The sequence below is a fragment of the Salmo salar genome, chromosome ssa12 (genome assembly GCF_905237065.1).
Source record: "Salmo salar chromosome ssa12, Ssal_v3.1, whole genome shotgun sequence".
In the NCBI taxonomy this organism is placed as follows: domain Eukaryota; kingdom Metazoa; phylum Chordata; class Actinopteri; order Salmoniformes; family Salmonidae; genus Salmo; species Salmo salar.
In genome coordinates this window covers 101,408,897-101,427,610 of record NC_059453.1, presented here as the reverse complement: position 1 = coordinate 101,427,610, position 18,714 = coordinate 101,408,897, and the positions used below count along the sequence as shown (strand labels likewise).

General features: G+C 44.1%; 1 protein-coding gene across 1 annotated transcript in view; it reads left to right on the top strand.

Moving 5' to 3' along the window:
• The window catches only part of LOC106566274 (synapsin-2), a 223,019-nt gene that overhangs the window by 184,499 nt on the left and 19,806 nt on the right, over positions 1–18,714 (top strand). The window contains exon 10 of the mRNA XM_045692010.1: positions 14,971–15,102. Coding sequence (XP_045547966.1) covers positions 14,971–15,102 — 132 coding nt within the window. The remainder of the gene's footprint in view (positions 1–14,970; positions 15,103–18,714) is intronic.

The following is an 18,714-nucleotide window of genomic DNA, read 5'->3' as shown; positions in this document are numbered from 1 at the left end:
TCCGGACCTCTGGCAGTCTCCATGGGGGTGCCACAGGGTTAAATTCTTGGGCCAACTCTCTTCTCTGTATACATCAATGATGTCGCTCTTGCTGCTGGTGATTCTTTGATCCACCTCTTCGCAGATGACACCATTCTGTATACCTCTGGCCCTTCTTTGGACACTGTGTTAACTAACCTCCAGACGAGCTTCAATGCCATACAAGTCTCCTTCCGTGGCCTCCAACTGCTCTTAAATGCAATTAAAACGAAATGCATGCTCTTCAACCGATCGCTGCCTGCACCTGCCCGCCCGTCCAGCATCACTACTCTGGACGGTTCTGACTTAGAATATGTGGACAGCTACAAATACCTAGGTGTCTGGTTAGACTGTAAACTCTCCTTCCAGACTCACATCAAGCATCTCCAATCCAAAATGTAATCTAGAATCGGCTTTCTATTTCGCAACAAAGCATCCTTCACTCATGCTGCCAAACATGCCCTCGTAAAACTGACCATCCTACCGATCCTTGACTTCGGAGATGTCATTTACAAAATAGCCTCCAACACTTTTCTCAACAAATTGGATGCAGTCTATCACGGTGCCATCCGTTTTGTCACCAAAGCCCCATATACTACCCACCACTGCTACCTGTACGCTCTCGTTGGCTGGCCCTCACTTCATACTCACCGCCAAACCCACTTGCTCCAGGTCATCTACAAGTCTCTGCTAGGTAAAACCCCGCCTTATCTCAGCTCACTGGTCACCATAGCAGCACCCACCCATAGCACGCACTCAGCAGATATATCTCACTGGTCACCCCCAAAGCCAATTCTTCCTTTGGCCGCCTTTCCTTCCAGTTCTCTGCTGCCAATGACTGGAACGAACTGCAAAAATCACTGAAGCTGGAGACTCATATATCCCTCACTAGCTTTAAGCACCAGCTGTCAGAGCAGCTCACAGATCACTGCACCTGTACATAGCCCATCTATAAACAGCCCATCTTTCTAACTACCTCATCCCCATACTGTTATTTATTTATCTTTCTCCTTTGCACCCCAGTATCTCTACTTGCACATTCATCTTCTGCACATATACAATTCCAGTGTTTAATTGCTATATTGTAATTACTTCACCACCATGGCCTATTTATTGCCTTACCTCCCTTATCCTACCTCATTTGCACACAGTGTATATAGACTTTTTCTTCTGTATTATTGACTGTATGTTTGTTTATTCCATGTGTAACTCTGTGTTGTTGTATGTGTTGAACTGCTTTGCTTTATCTTGGCCAGGTTGCAGTTGTAAATGAGAACTTGTTCTCAACTAGCCTACCTGGTTAAATAAAGGTTAAATATTTTTTGGGAACTGGCCTTCTTTAGACTAGTTCAGTATCTTGAGCATCAGCATTTGTGGGTTCGATTACAGGCTCAAAATGGCCAGAAACAAAGAACTTTCTTCTGAAACTCAGTCTATTCTTGTTCTTTGAAATTAAAGCTATTCCATGCGAGAAATTGGCAAGAAACTTAAGATCTCGTACAAGGCTGTGTACTACTCCCTTCACAGAACCGCGCAAATTGGCTCTAACCAGAATAGAAAGAGGAGTGGGAGGCCCCGTTGCACAACTGAGCAAGAGGACAAGTACATTAGAGTGTCTAGTTTGAGAAACAGATGCCTCACAGTCCTCAACTGGCAGCTTCATTAAATAGTACCCGCAAAAAAACGGTCTCAACGTCAACATTGAAGAGGTGACTCCAGGATGCTGGCCTTCTTGGCAGAGTTCCTCTGTCCAGTGTCTGTGTTCTTTTGCCCATCTTAATATTTTATTTTTATTGGCCAGTCTAAGCTATGGATTTTTCTTTGCATCCCAGAGTCACCTCTTCATTGTTGATGTTGAGACTGAAAATTTGGAAAAAATAAATAATTAAATATTTATATAATGCAGCCCGTGTAATCATCTGCCAGAGCGTAGCCCCAATCGGCCCGAGCCCCAAGTAATACATTTGGCCCAGATAACACACTGGAATCTGCCCGAGCTCAATCCCCGCATCCTATAAGTAATACTGCCGAAGGCGGCCCAGACTCAGGCCACATGACGTCGGCCGAGTCTGACTCTCAGCCGAGTGCCCCGACTCTCAGCCGGTATCAGCCGTGGGTATACACCCCGGTGGGAGTCGGAGCCGTTTAAGATGAGGGAGGACAAAAAAAACGTTTTATGAGCATGGCCTTATTTCTATTACAGCATATTGGATGACTCATTCATATTCCTGTTGGGGCTAGGGGGCAGTATTTGCACGGCCGGATAAAAAACGTACCCGATTTAATCTGGTTACTACTCCTGCCCAGTAACTAGAATATGCATATAATTATTGGCTTTGGATAGAAAACACCCTAAAGTTTCTAAAACTGTTTGAATGGTGTCTGTGAGTATAACAGAACTCATTTGGCAGGCCAAAACCTGAGAAGATTCCTTACAGGAAGTGGCCTGTCTGACCATTTCTTGCCCTCCTTGATCATCTATAACAAATACAGGGGATCTCTGGCATGACGTGACACTTCCTACGGCTCCCATGGGCTCTCAGAAGGCGGGAAAAAGCTGAACGATGTAATTCCATCCCCAGGCTGAAACACATTAGCGCGTTTGCCAAGTGCTCTATCAGAGGGCCATTAGACTGAAGCTAGTGCATGAGGGGATAGCATGCTTTTACTTTCACTCTCTTTGTAATAAAAAAAGATTTCCCGGTCGGAATATTATCGCTTTTTTACGAGAAAAATTGCATAAAAATTGATTTTAAACGGGTTGACATGCTTCGAAGTACAGTAATGGAATATTTAGACATTTTTTGTCACGAAATGCGCCATGCTCGTCACCCTTATTTACCCTTTCGGATAGTGTCTTGAACGCACGAACAAAACGCCGCTGTTTGGATATAACAATGGATTATTTGGGACCAAACCAACATTTGTTATTGAAGTAGAAGTCCTGGGAGTGCATTCTGATGAAGAACAGCAAAGGTAATAACATTTTTCTTATAGTAAATCTGACTTTGGTGAGTGCTAAACTTGCTGGGTGTCTAAATAGCTAGCCCTGTGATGCCGGGCTATCTACTGAGAATATTGCAAAATGTGCTTTCACCGAAAAGCTATTTTAAAATCGGACATAGCGAGTGCATAGAGGAGTTCTGTATCTATAATTCTTAAAATAATTGTTATTTTTTTTGTGAACGTTTATCGTGAGTAATTTAGTAAATTCACCAGCAGTGTTCGGTGGGAATGCTAGTAACATGCTAGTCACATGCTAATGTAAAAAGCTGGTTGTTGATATAAATATGAACTTGATTGAACAAAACATGCATGTATTGTATAACATAATGTCCTAGGGTTGTCATCTGATGAAGATCATCAAAGGTTAGTGCTGCATTTAGCTGTGGTTTGGGTTTATGTGACATTATATGCTAGCTTGAAAAATGGGTGTCTGATTATTTCTGGCTGGGTACTCTGCTGACATAATCTAATGTTTTGCTTTCGTTCTAAAGCCTTTTTCAAATCGGACAGTGTGGTTAGATTAACGAGAGTCTTGTCTTTAAAATGGTGTAAAATAGTCATATGTTTGAAAAATTGAAGTTTTTGCATTTTTGAGGTATTCGAATATGGCGCCACGGGATTACACTGGCTGTTGAGTAGGCAAGCGTCCCACCTAGCCCATAGAGGTTAAGCTACTACATTACTCAATTTCTCCCTATACCCATCATGAGGTTGCTACAACCTAGCCTATGAATTAAAGTATACAACGTAGTGCACAGGTCAAGAGGAATTAGAGTAATCAAGGTGACGGTGACACATTAAATACCGGCTTGCACACTCTTGCCTGCATCTAGCTGATCTAGTTGTAATCATTAGTCCAACAGTTTCTATTGGACAAATTAACTTATGTTTATCCCCATTTCATTCTGTATAAGAAATGTTTTTCAACAGAATCGGCGGTATGAATGCACCCCTGATCACACGCAAACAGTTCATTTTCTCACCTTTTCCCTTCACTTGTGGACTTCAGATGTCTGTTTAAACTACTAGCACACAGCTCGGACACCCATGCATACCCCACAAGACATGCCACCAGAGGTCTCTTCACAATCCACAAGTCCAGAACAGACTATGGGAGGCGCACAGTACTACATAGAGCCATGACTACATGGAACTCTATTCCACATCAGGTAACTGATGCAGCAGTAGAATCAGATTTTAAAAAACAGGTAAAAATACACCTTATGAAACAGCGGGGAATGTGGAGACACACACACACACATACACATGATAAGACACACACTCTACACACATGTACACATGGATTTTGTATTGTAGATATGTGGTAGTAGAGTAGTGGCCTGAGGGAACACACTAAATATGTTGTGAAAAGTGTTACAAAATGTAATGTCATGTAATATTTTAAATTGTATATGACTGCCTTAATGTTTCTGGACCCCAGGAATATTAGGTGCTGCCTTGGCAGCAGTTAATGGGGATCCTTAATAAAGATAAATACAAATTCTGGGCAAGACGATTGGCCCACTGCATTTCAAATTGTCGTTGCAGTTCCACTTCAACAAGAGATACTGAGATTCTCACACAATGGTAGTATCGCAGGCCATCTTGGGGTCAAGAAGACATTTGACCTTATCTTGCGTAACTTCTTCTGGTCAGGTTTGAAACAGGATGTTGTGGTTTACTGTGAATCCTGTCGCGTTTGCCAGCTGACAGTGCTGGTTGCACCTTTGCAGCCTATACCTGCTTTTGACAAACCTTTCAGCAGGTCACTGGTGGACTATGTTGGTCCTTTGCCTAAATCAAGTATAGGCTGATTTGTCCTTCGAGGGAGTGCAGTCAATACGTATTTGTTTTTTTTAGCCAGTGTGTAGCCCTGACACGCATTGTATTGACTGCACGTTTTGCTGTATTGGAGATGGATGTTTTGTTTTGGTTAGGCTCGTCCCGAGGGAATGGGAATTTTTATGACTTAACGACCGGTCGTAAACTTTCTCTCTCTTGCACTGCAGTATGGAGAAGTCAAAAATCCTTTGTGTGGAGAGAGAGACAATATTTCTAACATAAAGAATGTGGGAAATGGTCTGTGGGGATCTAAACAATAAATCCTGTCAAGTTTGTTTTGTGATATCTGTGTCAACGAAGGGGTTCGAGTGATAAATGGCAGATATGTGAGAGCAGAACTAATAAACGGGCTCTGCCCGATCACTAAAATGGCCACCCCGGTCAGAACTACAGATCACAAAATGACCGACTGCCAAAACTACAATTCCCAGAAGCAAGGGGAACCCTCAGAAGGTGGAGCCAACCCACAGATAAAGGGTCAAGACAAACTAGGAAGAGAGAGAAAGAGGGCTGGAAGGATCTATGAACCATAGAGAAAGAGACAAAATATATTGGCTGGATTTACCGTGTATGAGCTGGACTGTTTTGAACTTACCTGTTGGCATTTGGACCTGGACCTACCGAGAACCCGATTCGTGTACCGAACCCTGCTATCCTTGATGTTGCCTGTGGCCTGGGTGGACCAGGACGGAGAAACAAACACACAGGTACTGTCCTGTTCGAAATAACTCTCATTCTGGGGTGATTTTGTTGACAGTTTCCCACTTCATTTGTGACAAACGCTCCTAACCTTGAAGAGGTTTGCCACACGTGGTGGAGAATGCGGGCAATGGACTAGCCATACCGCTGGTTAGGTAGAATAGTTTTTTTTCAGTTAGCACTCCAAAGGGGAGTCAGGTTTTTTTTGTGGCTTTGTTTGGTTAGGACAGTTTCTCAGGAAAATGAGTATGGAGGGAGCCATACAGGCCCTGTTACAAGCGGCGGCCGCCCAACAAGAGGCAACTAGAGCTCAACAAATAGCTCATCAGGATATCAGTGTTACGTGCATTCATGGGGATACCCGTCTGTACCCCACAGCCTTAGTGAGCATACAAATAGAGGATGGTCTGCTGGATTATGAGGTTGGCGTGGTCCCAAAGATGCCATATGATGTAATATTGGGTAGATACTTTCCTAACTTTGTGAAGTTAGGCTAGAAGAACGGCATATTTGTGAAGCCAACAACCCTGACCAAGCAGGAAGTAGCATGTAGCCTCCAACCAAAGCCAAGAAAAGAGGTTTCCCAGGGGCCAACCTCACAGGTGCTAGTAGGGGACGATGAGGATGAAGTGGCAAACCTCGTTGATAACAAACAGCCCGGTACTAGTGGGGCTGGGGTCGATCTGAATCCAGAGGACGATTATCTAGAACCAGCAGACCTGGCAGGGTCCTTGACTAATTTCGGGACGGCCCAACACCAGGATCCAACCCTGCAGCAAGCCAGAGCAGACGTGCAGGTCGTAGATGGTACTCCCATAAATGATGGGATGATGCCTAATAGTTTTCCCCACTTCATCATGAAAAAGGGTTTGGTGTACAGAATCTCAAAAATAGGGGTTGATGTGGTGGAACAGTTGTTGGTCCCCACCAGGTACCAGAGGACAGTACTGGATCTAGCTCATGGGCACATTCTGGGTGGACACCTTGGTATCGATAAAACCCGAGACCAGATTGTAAGGAGGTTTTACTGGCCAGGAATTCAGGCTGAAGACGCTCGGCATTGTGGAGAGTGCCCGGAGTGCCAGTTAACAGCTCCCCGACCAGCTGTTAGAAGCCTGTTAGTGCCACTCCCCATAATCGAAACGCCATTTGAGAGGATAGCGATGGATATAGTGGGCCCACTACCCAAATCCGCCAGAGGGCACCAATACATTCTGGTTATTCTAGATTATGCCGCTCGCTACCCAGAAGCCATTCCCCTTCGGACGATGGCTTCCAAAAATATCGCCAAGGTGTGTGCTCTTGTTCACCAGGGTAGGGGTTCCAAAGGAGATCCTTACTGACCAGGGGACCCCCATTATGTCCCGCCTTATGGCGGACCTTTGTAAATTCTGGCAGGTGAAACAGTTGAGGACATCAGTTTACCATCCTCAGACGGACGGGCTGGTTGAGAGATTCAACCGTACCCTGAAGTCAATGCTCAGGAAGGTAATCGATAAGGATGGGAAAAACTGGGATTGCATGTTGCTATATCTGATGTTTGCCATTAGAGAGGTTCCTCAAGCCTCGCTGGGGTTTCTCCCTTTGAGCTGGTATATGGGAGGCACCCCTGGGGAATCTTAGACATCGCCCGGGAAACCTGGGAGCACCAATCCACCCCGTATACTATTGTCATTGAGCACGTCACGGCAATGCAAGACAGGATAGCCACAGTCATGCCCGTAGTCTTCCCTGTGGCTCAGTTGGTAGAGCATGGTGTTTGCAACACCAGCATGGCGTGTGCAACGCCAGGGTTGTGGGTTCGATTCCCACGGGGGGCCAGTACAAAAACATTTAAAAAAAAGAAAATGCATGAAATGAAATGTATGCATTCACTACTGTAAGTCACTCTCGATAAGAGCGTCTGCTAAATGACTAAAATGTAAATGTCGTCAGCGAGCTCATTAGACAAGCACAAGAGCACCAGTGGCACACTTATAACCGGCAGGCTACCCTGAGGGAATCTCAACCGGGAGATAAGGTGTTAGTGCTGATCCCCACGGTAGAGTGCAAACTACTAGCCACATGGAAAGGACCATATGAGGTACTGGAGAGAATAGGAGAAGTTAATTATCGGATCCGACGGCCCCAGGAACAGATCTATCACATAAACTTGTTAACTTCTATGGGCTACGTGGGACGCTAGCGTCCCACCTGCGGGACACAGCCAGTGAAATATCAGGGCGGCAAATTCAAAACAACAAAATCTCATAATACAAATTTCTCAAACATACAACTATTTTACACCATTTTCAAGATACACTTGTCCTTAACCTCTTACATCCAGATGTTCTGCTAGCGGAACACCGCTCCAATATCCAATGATAGGGCGTGGCGCGAATGACAAATTCCTCAAAAATCCAAAAACTTCAATTTTTTTCAAACATATGACTATTTTACACCATTTTAAAGACAAGACTCTCCTTTATCTAACCACATTGTCCGATTTCAAAAAGGCTTTACAACGAAAGCAAAACATTAGATTATGTCAGGAGAGTACCGAGCCAGAAATAATCACACACCCATTTTTCAAGCTAGCATATAATGTCACATAAACCCAAACCACAGCTAAATGCAGCACTAACCTTTGATGATCTTCATCAGATGACACTCCTAGGACATTATGTTATACAATACATGCATGTTTTGTTCAATCAAGTTCATATTTATATCAAAAAACAGCTTTTAACATTAGCATGTGACTAGCATGTGACTAGCATTCCCACCGAACACTGCCGGTGAATTTACTAAATTACTCACGATAAACGTTCACAAAAAGCATAACAATTATTTTAAGAATTATAGATACAGAACTCCTCTATGCACTCGATATGTCCGATTTTAAAATAGCTTTTCGGTGAAAGCACATTTTGCAATATTCTCAGTAGATAGCCCGGCATCACAGGGCTAGCTATTTAGACACCCAGCAAATGTAGCACTCACCAAAGTCAGATTTACTATAAGAAAAATGTTATTACCTTTGCTGTCTTCGTCAGAATGCACTCCCAGGACTTCTACTTCAATAACAAATGTTGGTTTGGTTCAAAATAATCCATAGTTATATCCAAATAGCGGCGTGCAAGACACTATCCGAAAGGGTAAATAAGGGTGACGAGCATGGCTCAATTCGTGACAAGAAAATTCTAAATATTCCATTACCGTACTTCGAAGCATGTCAACCGCTGTTTAAAATCAATTTTTATGCAATTTTTCTCATAAAAAAGCGATAATATTCTGACCGGGAATCTGCGTTTAGGTAAACAGACGAAAGAAAATAAAGCTGGCAGGTTTTGGCCTGCCATATGAGTTCTGTTATACTCACAGACACCATTCAAACAGTTTTAGAAACTTTAGGGTGTTTTCTATCCAAAGCCAATAATTATATGCATATTCTAGTTACTGGGCAGTAGTAACCAGATTAAATCGGGTACGTTTTTTATCCGGCCGTGTCAATACTGCCCCCTAGCCCTAACAGGTTAATGAGGGGTAAGTACTTGGGAAGTAGGAACAGTGAAAGTGTGGCCAGAGGGGTCAGACTCATTACTACAGCACCAGTTTCAACACACAGACTGGAGATTGTTTGCCACTCAGGCCACCCTTGACTCCCATACGGACATTGAAACATATGCTTCTTCCGTTCTGGATTACATCTGCATCAACAATGTCACCACCCATGAACTAATAAAGACCTTCCCCAACCAGAAGCCTTGGATGAACAGAGAGGTCCGACTACGCAACGCTGCTTTTAGATCCGGCGATGCGGAAGCCTACAGCTCATCCAGGGCCCCTGAAAAAGGGCATTAAGATGGCTAAACATGACCACAAACTGCGGGTTGAGGAGCACTTCTACAACAACTCCGACCCTCGACGCATGTAGCAGGGCATCCAAGCCATCAGACTACCAGACAAAAAACCCTACCCCCACAGCCAGCGACGTCTCCATCACCGACGAGTAAAACAGGTTCTATGCTAGCTTCGACAGGGTCAACAAAGATCCAGCCATTAAAGCTGAGCTCCGCCCAGACAACCTCCCCTTCAGACTATCCATCGCAGATGTGTTGTCTGCACTGAGCAGGGTGAATGCACGCAAGGCTGCTGGTCCTGATGGCATCCCTGGTCGTGTGCTCAGAGCATGTGCTGGGCAGCTGGCCGAGGTCTTCACTGACATTTTCAACCTGTCACTGGCCCAGGTGGTTGTGTCCACGTGCTTCAAGGCCACAACCATTGTGCCAGTGCCGAAGCAGTCGACCGCATCAAGCCTGAATGACTTCCGACCTGTTGCACTCACTCCCACAATCATGAAGTGCCTCGAAAGACTGGTTTTGGCCTACCTTATTAAGCTCTGCCTCCCTCCAACACTGGATCCCCACCAGTTTGCCAACAGACCAAACAGGTCTACAGAGGACGCCATCTCCACAGCTTTACACTCTGCCCTGACCCACCTGGACAAAACCAACACCTACATTATGTGAGAATACTGTTCATAGACTTTAGCTCAGCATTCAGTACGGTCAGTCCCTCTAGGCTGGTCACCAAACTCCATGACCAAGGGATCAGCCCCTCTCTCTGTAACTGGGCTTTGGACTTCACAACCAACAGACCCCAGTCTGTCAGGTTAGACAACTTCACTTCCTCAACCCTGAACCTGAACACCGGTGTGCCACAGGGCTGCGTGCTGAGCCCCCTCCTGTACTCCCTCTTCACCTACGACTGCGTTCCTGTACATGGTTCCAACACCACCGTCAACTTCGCAGATGACACTACGGTGGTAGGCCTGATCAGTGACAATGATGAGTCAGCCTACAGGGAGGAGGTCAAGCACCTGGCTGCATGGTGTGCTGATAACAACCTGACCCTCAATGCAAAGAAAACCAAGGAGCTCATTGTGGATTACAGGAAGTCTAAAAGCTGCAGCCACGCCCCAGTTCTCATTGATGGCACTGAGGTGGAGAGTATGCCCAGCTTCAAATTCATGGGTGTCTACATCTCTGATGACCTCTCCTGGACCCTCAACACCTCAACCCTGGTCAAAAAGGCACAGCAGCACCTGTACTTTTTGAGGAGGCTGAAGAAGGCCCGCCTGTCTCCCAAGATCCTGGTGAACTTTTACCACTGCACGGTTGAGAGCATTCTGACTAACTGCGTCACCGTGTGGTTTGCCGGATGCTCCGTGGTCGACCGGAAGATGCTGTAACGGGTGTTGAAAACGACCCAGCACATCACTGGTGCCCAGCTCCCTGCCATCCTAGACCTCCAGTGCAAGCGGTGTCTGCGTAGGGCGCGCGGCATCATCAGGGACCCTTCACATCCATACCACAAACTGTTTTCCCTCCTACCATCAGGCAGGCGGTACAGGTCTTTACGTTCCCACACTAGCAGGCTCAAGAACAGTCTCTTTCCAGCTACTGTAACCCTGCTGAACTCTGTGACACGGCACTAGCCATAGCCACCCGCCCACCGCTGAGTACTGCCTCTCAGGGACCTGGTTGCAATACTCCCTTTTCACTGTTTACGGTACTACTGGACTCTGACATTGCTTTGCAAATTCTGATTAAGGACATTATTCAGTTGTACATGTCTACCTCGGTAACCTCATTGCTGCTATCCCTGCATTTCAGTTGCATGCCTCCTTGCACTTTAAATGTTCCTTCATTGCACATTTAGACTTGTCATTTGTATTTGCCATTTGCCGTCATTGCACATTTATACATCCCACTTAATAACATACAAGTAAAACAATTAAGTACAATGTAATTTTTATGCACTCTTTTATTTGCACTTCTGACCAGATGCTAACTGCATTTCGTGGTACTGTACTTGTTCAATGACAATAAAGTTGAATCTAATCTCATAAGAAAGACAGTGAATATGCTCACTCACCGGGGATATGGCTGATGTTCTCTGCTGGTGCTAATAATTTAGGATACTGTTTGCTCAATAAATTTAATTTTGATAACTAAAAGACAGATTGGAGTCTTTTCATTGTCATCTCTTTACAGCAATAGCCATTTGCTTTCTAAACTGTTTTTCTGCGATTGTATTTTTAAATATTGCGATATCCCTGGCTGGGTCTCTCTTCTTTTCACTGACAGCCGTAACTCAAAAATCATCTATTTGGTATTTGCTGCACATGCTGCCCAAACTGCGGGCCCTTCCGACTGTAGGCTATGCGATTTAAAACAATCCACAACAAATAAATAAATAAAAGAAGCTAATGATCCTATGTGGCCAAATCATGCCTTCTGGTGTAGTAGCCTATTTTGAATAATTGTATTTTTTTCGGTATAGACAGGAGTAAGCTAATTAGACTATATCATTTTGGCAATTTAGTTCAATTTACTTTAGGGAAAGCTTAGCTTCCCTAGCCTTATGGACTATGCCTTTTAATGTGGCAAAAACACAACCTGTCATGATGTTTACATCTAATTGTCAAACAATCACTTAAAAAAGGCGCTCCTGTAGACCTAGGCTATCCGTTCCCTCACAAAATAATTCCATCATCCAAACTCCAACAGTGCATTGTTGATGAATGGAAAGAGACATCTGTTACAAAACACCTAGTGTATTGTAATGACATTCTGCGATTGTCATTAGGCTTAAGCCTGTAGAATGAATTGATGCTTCCACTGTTGTCTGCTTGCGCCTCCGTCTCGTAATTGTGATAGGCTCATATTTTACCAGTACAGCATACCCCCACTATTCATTTTGCTGGACTCCATAGTACCCCCACTATTCATTTTGCTGGACTCCATAGTACCCCCACTATTTATTTTGCTGGACTCCATAGTACCCCCACTAGTTATTTTGCTGGACTCCATAGTACCCCCACTATTTATTTTGCTGGACTCCATAGTACCCCCACTAGTTATTTTGCTGGACTCCATAGTACCCCCACTATTTATTTTGCTGGACTCCATAGTACCCCCACTATTTATTTTGCTGGACTCCATAGTACCCCCACTATTCATTTTGCTGGACTCCATAGTACCCCCACTATTCATTTTGCTGGACTCCATAGTACCCCCAATATTTATTTTGCTGGACTCCATAGTACCCCCACTAGTTATTTTGCTGGACTCCATAGTACCCCCACTATTCATTTTGCTGGACTCCATAGTACCCCCACTATTTATTTTGCTGGACTCCATAGTACCCCCACTATTTATTTTGCTGGACTCCATAGTACCCCCACTAGTTATTTTGCTGGACTCCATAGTACCCCCACTATTTATTTTGCTGGACTCCATAGTACCCCCACTATTTATTTTGCTGGACTCCATAGTACCCCCACTATTCATTTTGCTGGACTCCATAGTACCCCCACTATTCATTTTGCTGGACTCCATAGTACCCCCACTATTCATTTTGCTGGACTCCATAGTACCCCCACTATTTATTTTGCTGGACTCCATAGTACCCCCACTATTCATTTTGCTGGACTCCATAGTACCCCCACTATTCATTTTGCTGGACTCCATAGTACCCCCACTATTCATTTTGCTGGACTCCATAGTACCCCCACTATTCATTTTGCTGGACTCCATAGTACCCCCACTATTTATTTTGCTGGACTCCATAGTACCCCCACTATTTATTTTGCTGGACTCCATAGTACCCCCACTATTTATTTTGCTGGACTCCATAGTACCCCCACTATTTATTCTGCCGGACTCCATACCGGACTCAATTTACTGTTTATTTTGTTTGCCAGTTTGGTTCTAGTTCTAACTGGTGTACAGCCGTGGCCAAAAGTTTTGAGAATGACACAAATATTAATTTTCACAAAGTCTGCTGCCTCTGTTTGTATGATGGCAATGTGCATATACTCCAGAATGTTATGAAGAGTGATCAGATGAATTGCTATTAATTGCAAAGTCCCTCTTTGCCATGCAAATGAACTGAATCCCCAAAAAACATTTTCACTGCATTTCAGCCCTGCCACAAAAGGACCAGCTGACATCATGTCAGTAATTCTCTCGTTAACACAGGTGTGAGTGTTGACGAGGACAAGGCTGGAGATCACTCTGTCATGCTGATTGAGTTCGAGTAACAGACTGGAAGCTTCAAAAGGAGGGTGGTGCTTGGAATCATTGTTCTTCCTCTGTCAACCATGGTTACCTGCAAGGAAACACGTGCCGTCATCATTGCTTTGCACAAAAAGGGCTTCACAGGCAAGGATATTGCTGCCAGTAAGATTGCACCTAAATCAACCATTTATCGGATCATCAAGAACTTCAAGGAGAGCGGTTCAATTGTTGTGAAGAAGGCTTCAGGGCGCCCAAGAAAGTCCAGCAAGCGCCAGGACTGTCATTTTCTCTGATGAATCCCCTTTCCGATTGTTTGGGGTATCCGGAAAAAAGCTTGTCCGGAGAAGACAAGGAGAGCAAATTCTCCCAACCATCCAGGAAGAGTTAGATGACGAACAATGCCTTTTCCAGCATGATGGAGCACCTTGCCATAAGGCAAATGTGATAACTAAGTGGCTCGGGGAACAAAACATCGATATTTTGGGTCCATGGCCAGGAAACTCCCCAGACCTTAATCCCATTGAGAACTTGTGGTCAATCCTCAAGAGGTGGGTGGACAAACAAAATCAAATCAGTTTATTTGTCACATGCGCCGAATACAACAGGTGTAGACCTTACAGTGAAATGTTTACTTACAGGCTCTAACCAATAGAGCAAAAAAGGTGTTAGGTAAGAACAGGTAAGTAAAGAAATAAAATAACAGTAAAAAGACAGGCTATATACAGTAGCGAGGCTACATACAAACACAGGTTAGTCAGGCTGATTTGAGGTAGTATGTACATGGTTAAAGTGACTATGCATATATGACGAACAGAGAGTAGCAGTAGCGCAAAAGAGGAGGTGATGGGTGGCGGGACACAATGCAGATAGCCCGGTGGTGGGTGGCGGGACACAATGCAGATAGCGCGGTTAGCCAATGTACGGGAGCACTGGTTGGTCGCCCCAAAACCCACAAATTCTGACAAACACCAAGCATTGATTAGGCAAGAATGGGCTGCCATCAGTCAGGATGTGGCCCAGAAGTTAATTGACAGCATGCTAGGGCGGATTGCAGAGGTCTTGAAAAAGAAGGGTCAACACTTCAAATATTGTCTCTTTGCATCAACTTCATGTAATTGTCAATAAAAGCCTTTGACACTTATGAAATGCTTGTAATTATACTTCAGTATTCCATAGTAACATCTGACAAAAATATCTAAAGACACTGAAGCAGCAAACTTTGTGGAAATGTAATATTTGTGTCATTCTCAAACTTTTGGCCTCGACTGTATACTGTGTCTTTGGGTTGCCAGGTTAGTTGTAGTTCTAACTGCTGTATACTGTGCCTTTGGGTTGCCAGGTTGTGGGTTCCTCCATGCAGCTGATCGGAGAGCACCAGGCAGAGGACAGGCAGCTCATCTCTGATCTGGTGCTGACTAAGATGAACCAGGCTCAGCCAAGGACGACCGCTCACTCTCCTGTCCAGAGACCGGTAAGGAAGCTATCACTGTCCTGTCCAGAGACCGGTAAGGAAGCTATCACTGTCCTGTCCAGAGACCGGTAAGGAAGCTATCACTGTCCTGTCCGGAGACCGGTAAGGAAGCTATCACTGTCCTGTCCAGAGACCGGTAAGGAAGCTATCTCTACTGTGTATCTGCATCCCTCAATAGACACTATATCTGAGTTGCAGGTTAAAGATGTGAGGAGTGAAATGCAGATGAAGTTTGATCTTTGCTGTCATGTTGTTTTCAGAACAGTTTGTCTTTGCTCACGTCGCCCCCTGGTGGGAAGACTCATTATCAGTCCTTTCTCATTGTACATTCTGTCATGTTTGTCTTTATTTGTCAACAGCCTTATATGTTACAGTTTTTCTCAATTGCTTGAGTACATTTGTCCAATCAGAATTCACTTTTTCAAAACAATTAACACGCAGCCCCAAACTGAAACACGGTGGCCAAAATAACCCACTTCATTTGCAAAATGCATTAAACCCCTATAGTTGATGTCTGGGCTCCCGCAAAAATCCAATTAGCATAATACAACAATTCCCATAAAAATCTGTCAGTTTAAGCTAGAGATGTTTTTTTTTATTGGATGTGTCTCAATCCACCACATCTGCCAATGTCGCACTTCCGCGGTAAAAGTTGTGTTTGTCAGACCATGAGATATCCCACAAAATCGTCTGTAGCGTCCGAATGGTTTGGCCTACATTTTGCTATAAGACCCCTACAAGCGTGTGAAGTTGGTACAGCCGGTCTGTAGCGTATGAACAGTTTGGGCTACACCAGTTTGGGCTTTTCCCTCTGTGGAAAGGTGAGACTCTCACAAACACGTGTCGGTTGTTTTGCTCTAGGATGCCCATAGGCCTCACAACACTCATCTGAAGGTCCCCCAGTACCAGTTGAATAAAATTAATGGAAGTATACAGTGCCTTCGGAAAGTTTTCAGACCCCTTGACTTTTTCCACGTTTTGCTACGTTACAGCCTTATTCTAAAATTGATTAAATTGTTTTTTTCCCCTCATCAATCTACACACAATACCCTATAATGACAAAGCAAAAACAGATTTAAAGAAAATGTTTGCGAATTTATAAAATAAACAAACCTGGAAATATACCATTTACATAAGTATTCAGACCCTTTACTGAGTACTTTGAATCACCTTTGGCAGCAAACACAGCATCGGGTCTTCTTGGGTATGACGCTACAAGCTTGGCACACCTGTATTTGGGGAGTTTCTCCCATTCTTCTCTGCAGATCATCTCAAGCTCTGTCAGGTTGGATGGGGAGCTTTGCTGCACAGCTATTTTCAGGTCTCTCCTGAAAAGTCCGGGCTTTGGCTGTCCCACTCAGGACATTCAAAAACTTGTCCCGAAAGCACCCCTGTGTTGTCTTGGCTGTGTGCTTAGGGTCGTTGTCCTGTTGGAAGGTGAACATTCGCCTCCGTTCATCTTTGCCTCGATCCTGACTAGTCTCCCAGTCACCGCCGCTGAAAAACGTCCCCACAGCTTCATGCAGCCACCACCATGTTTCGACGTAGGGATGGCTTCCGTCTGGCCACTCTACCATAAAGGCCTAATTGGTGGAGTGCTGCAGAGATGGTTGTCCTTCTGGAAAGTTCTCCGATCTCCACAGAGGAACTCTGGAGCTCTGTCAAAGTGACCATGATCACCTCCCTGACCAATGCCCTTCTCCCCCGAATGCTCAGTTTGGCTGAGCGGCCAGCTCTAGGAAGAGTCTTGGTGGTTCCAAACTTCTTCCATTTAAGATTGATGGAGAACACTGTGTTCTTGGGGACCTTCAATGCTGCAGATATTTAGTACCCTTCACCAGATCTGTGCCGCGACACAATCCTGTCTCGGGGCTCTACAGACAATTCCTTCTACCTCATGACTTGGTTTTTGCTCTGACATGCACTGTCAACTGTGCGACCTTATATAGACAGGTGTGTGCCTTTCCAAATCATGTCCAATCAATGAAATGTATGACAGGTGGACTCCAATCAAGTTGAAGTTGATACTCAAGGCTCTGAATACTTACGTAAATAACACTTTTTTATTTTTTTTTTATTTAATATATTTGCCAAAATTTCTAAAAACCTGTTTCCCTTTTGTCATTATGCGGTATTGTGTGTAGATTGATGAGGATTTTTTTTATTTAATCCATTTTAGAATAAGGCTGTAACACAACAATGTTGAAAAAATCAAGGGGTCTGAATACTTTCTGAAGGCACTGTTTAGTGCCAAAAAATGGGGCTAAATACATGTAAAAAAAATAACAAATGTTTCTTGATCTTTCTTATATTGCTCAGATATAGGAAAGACACTTCAGAATAAACTTCCTTTAGATTTTTTGGGGGGGGACTATCTGTTGTTCCATGTAGTGAATATAAGTTATTCACTGTGTTTGTAAGGGCTAATAGCAGTAAGGCCCCAAAAATGTTTTCATTAAATATATACAGTACCAGTCAAAAGTTTGGACACACCTACTCATTCAAGGGTTTTTCTTTTATTTGTACCATTTTCAACTTTGTAGAATAATTGTGAAGACATCAAAACTATGAAATAACACATATGGAATCATGTAGTAACCAAAATAGTGGTAAACCCTTTGCCTTGATGACAGCTTTGCACACTCGTGGCATTCTCTCAACCAGCTTCACCTGGAATGCTTTTACAACAGTATTCAAGGAGTTCACACACATGCTAAGCACTTGTTGGCTGCTTTTCCTTCACTCTGCGGTCCAACTCATCCCAAGCCATCTCAATTGGGTTGATGTTGGGTGTTTGTGGAGGCCAGGTCATCTGATGCAAAATTCTATTACTCTCTTTCTTGGTCAAATAGCCCTTACACAGCCTGGAGGTGTGTTTTGGGTCATTGTCTTCTTGAAAAACAAATGATAGACACACTAAGCACAAACCAGATGGGATGGCGTATCACTGCAGAATGCTGTGGTAGCTATGCTGGTTAAGTGTGCCTTACATTCTAAATAAATCACAGACAGTGTCACCAGCAAAGCATCCACACACAATCACACCTCCTCCTCAATGCTTCACGGTGGGAACCACACATGCAGAGATCATCCGTTCAGCTACTCTACGTCTCACAAAGACATGGTGGTTGGAACCAAAAATCTCAAATTTGGACTCATCAGACCAAAGGACAGATTTCCACCGGTCTAATGTCCATTGCTCGTGTTTCTTGAGAGATTGAGATGTGTCTGTTACTTGAACTCTGTAAAGCATTTATTTGGGCAGCAATTTCTCAGGCTGGTAACTCTAATGAACTTGTTCTCTGCAGCCGAGGTAACTCGGTCTTCCATTCCTGTGGCAGTCCTCGTGAGAGCCAGTTTCATCATAGCGCTTGATCGTTTTTGCGACTGCACCTGAAGAAACTTTAAAAGTTCTTAATTTTCCAGATTGACTGACCTTCATGTCTTAAAGTGATGATGGACTGTTCCTCTCTGGTTATTTGAGCTGTTCTTGCCATAATATGGACTTAGCCTTATTTGGTAAAAGACCATCTTCTGTATACCACCTCTACCTTGGCACAACCAAGTGATTCACTCAAACGTATTAAGAAGGATAGAAATTCCACAAATTAT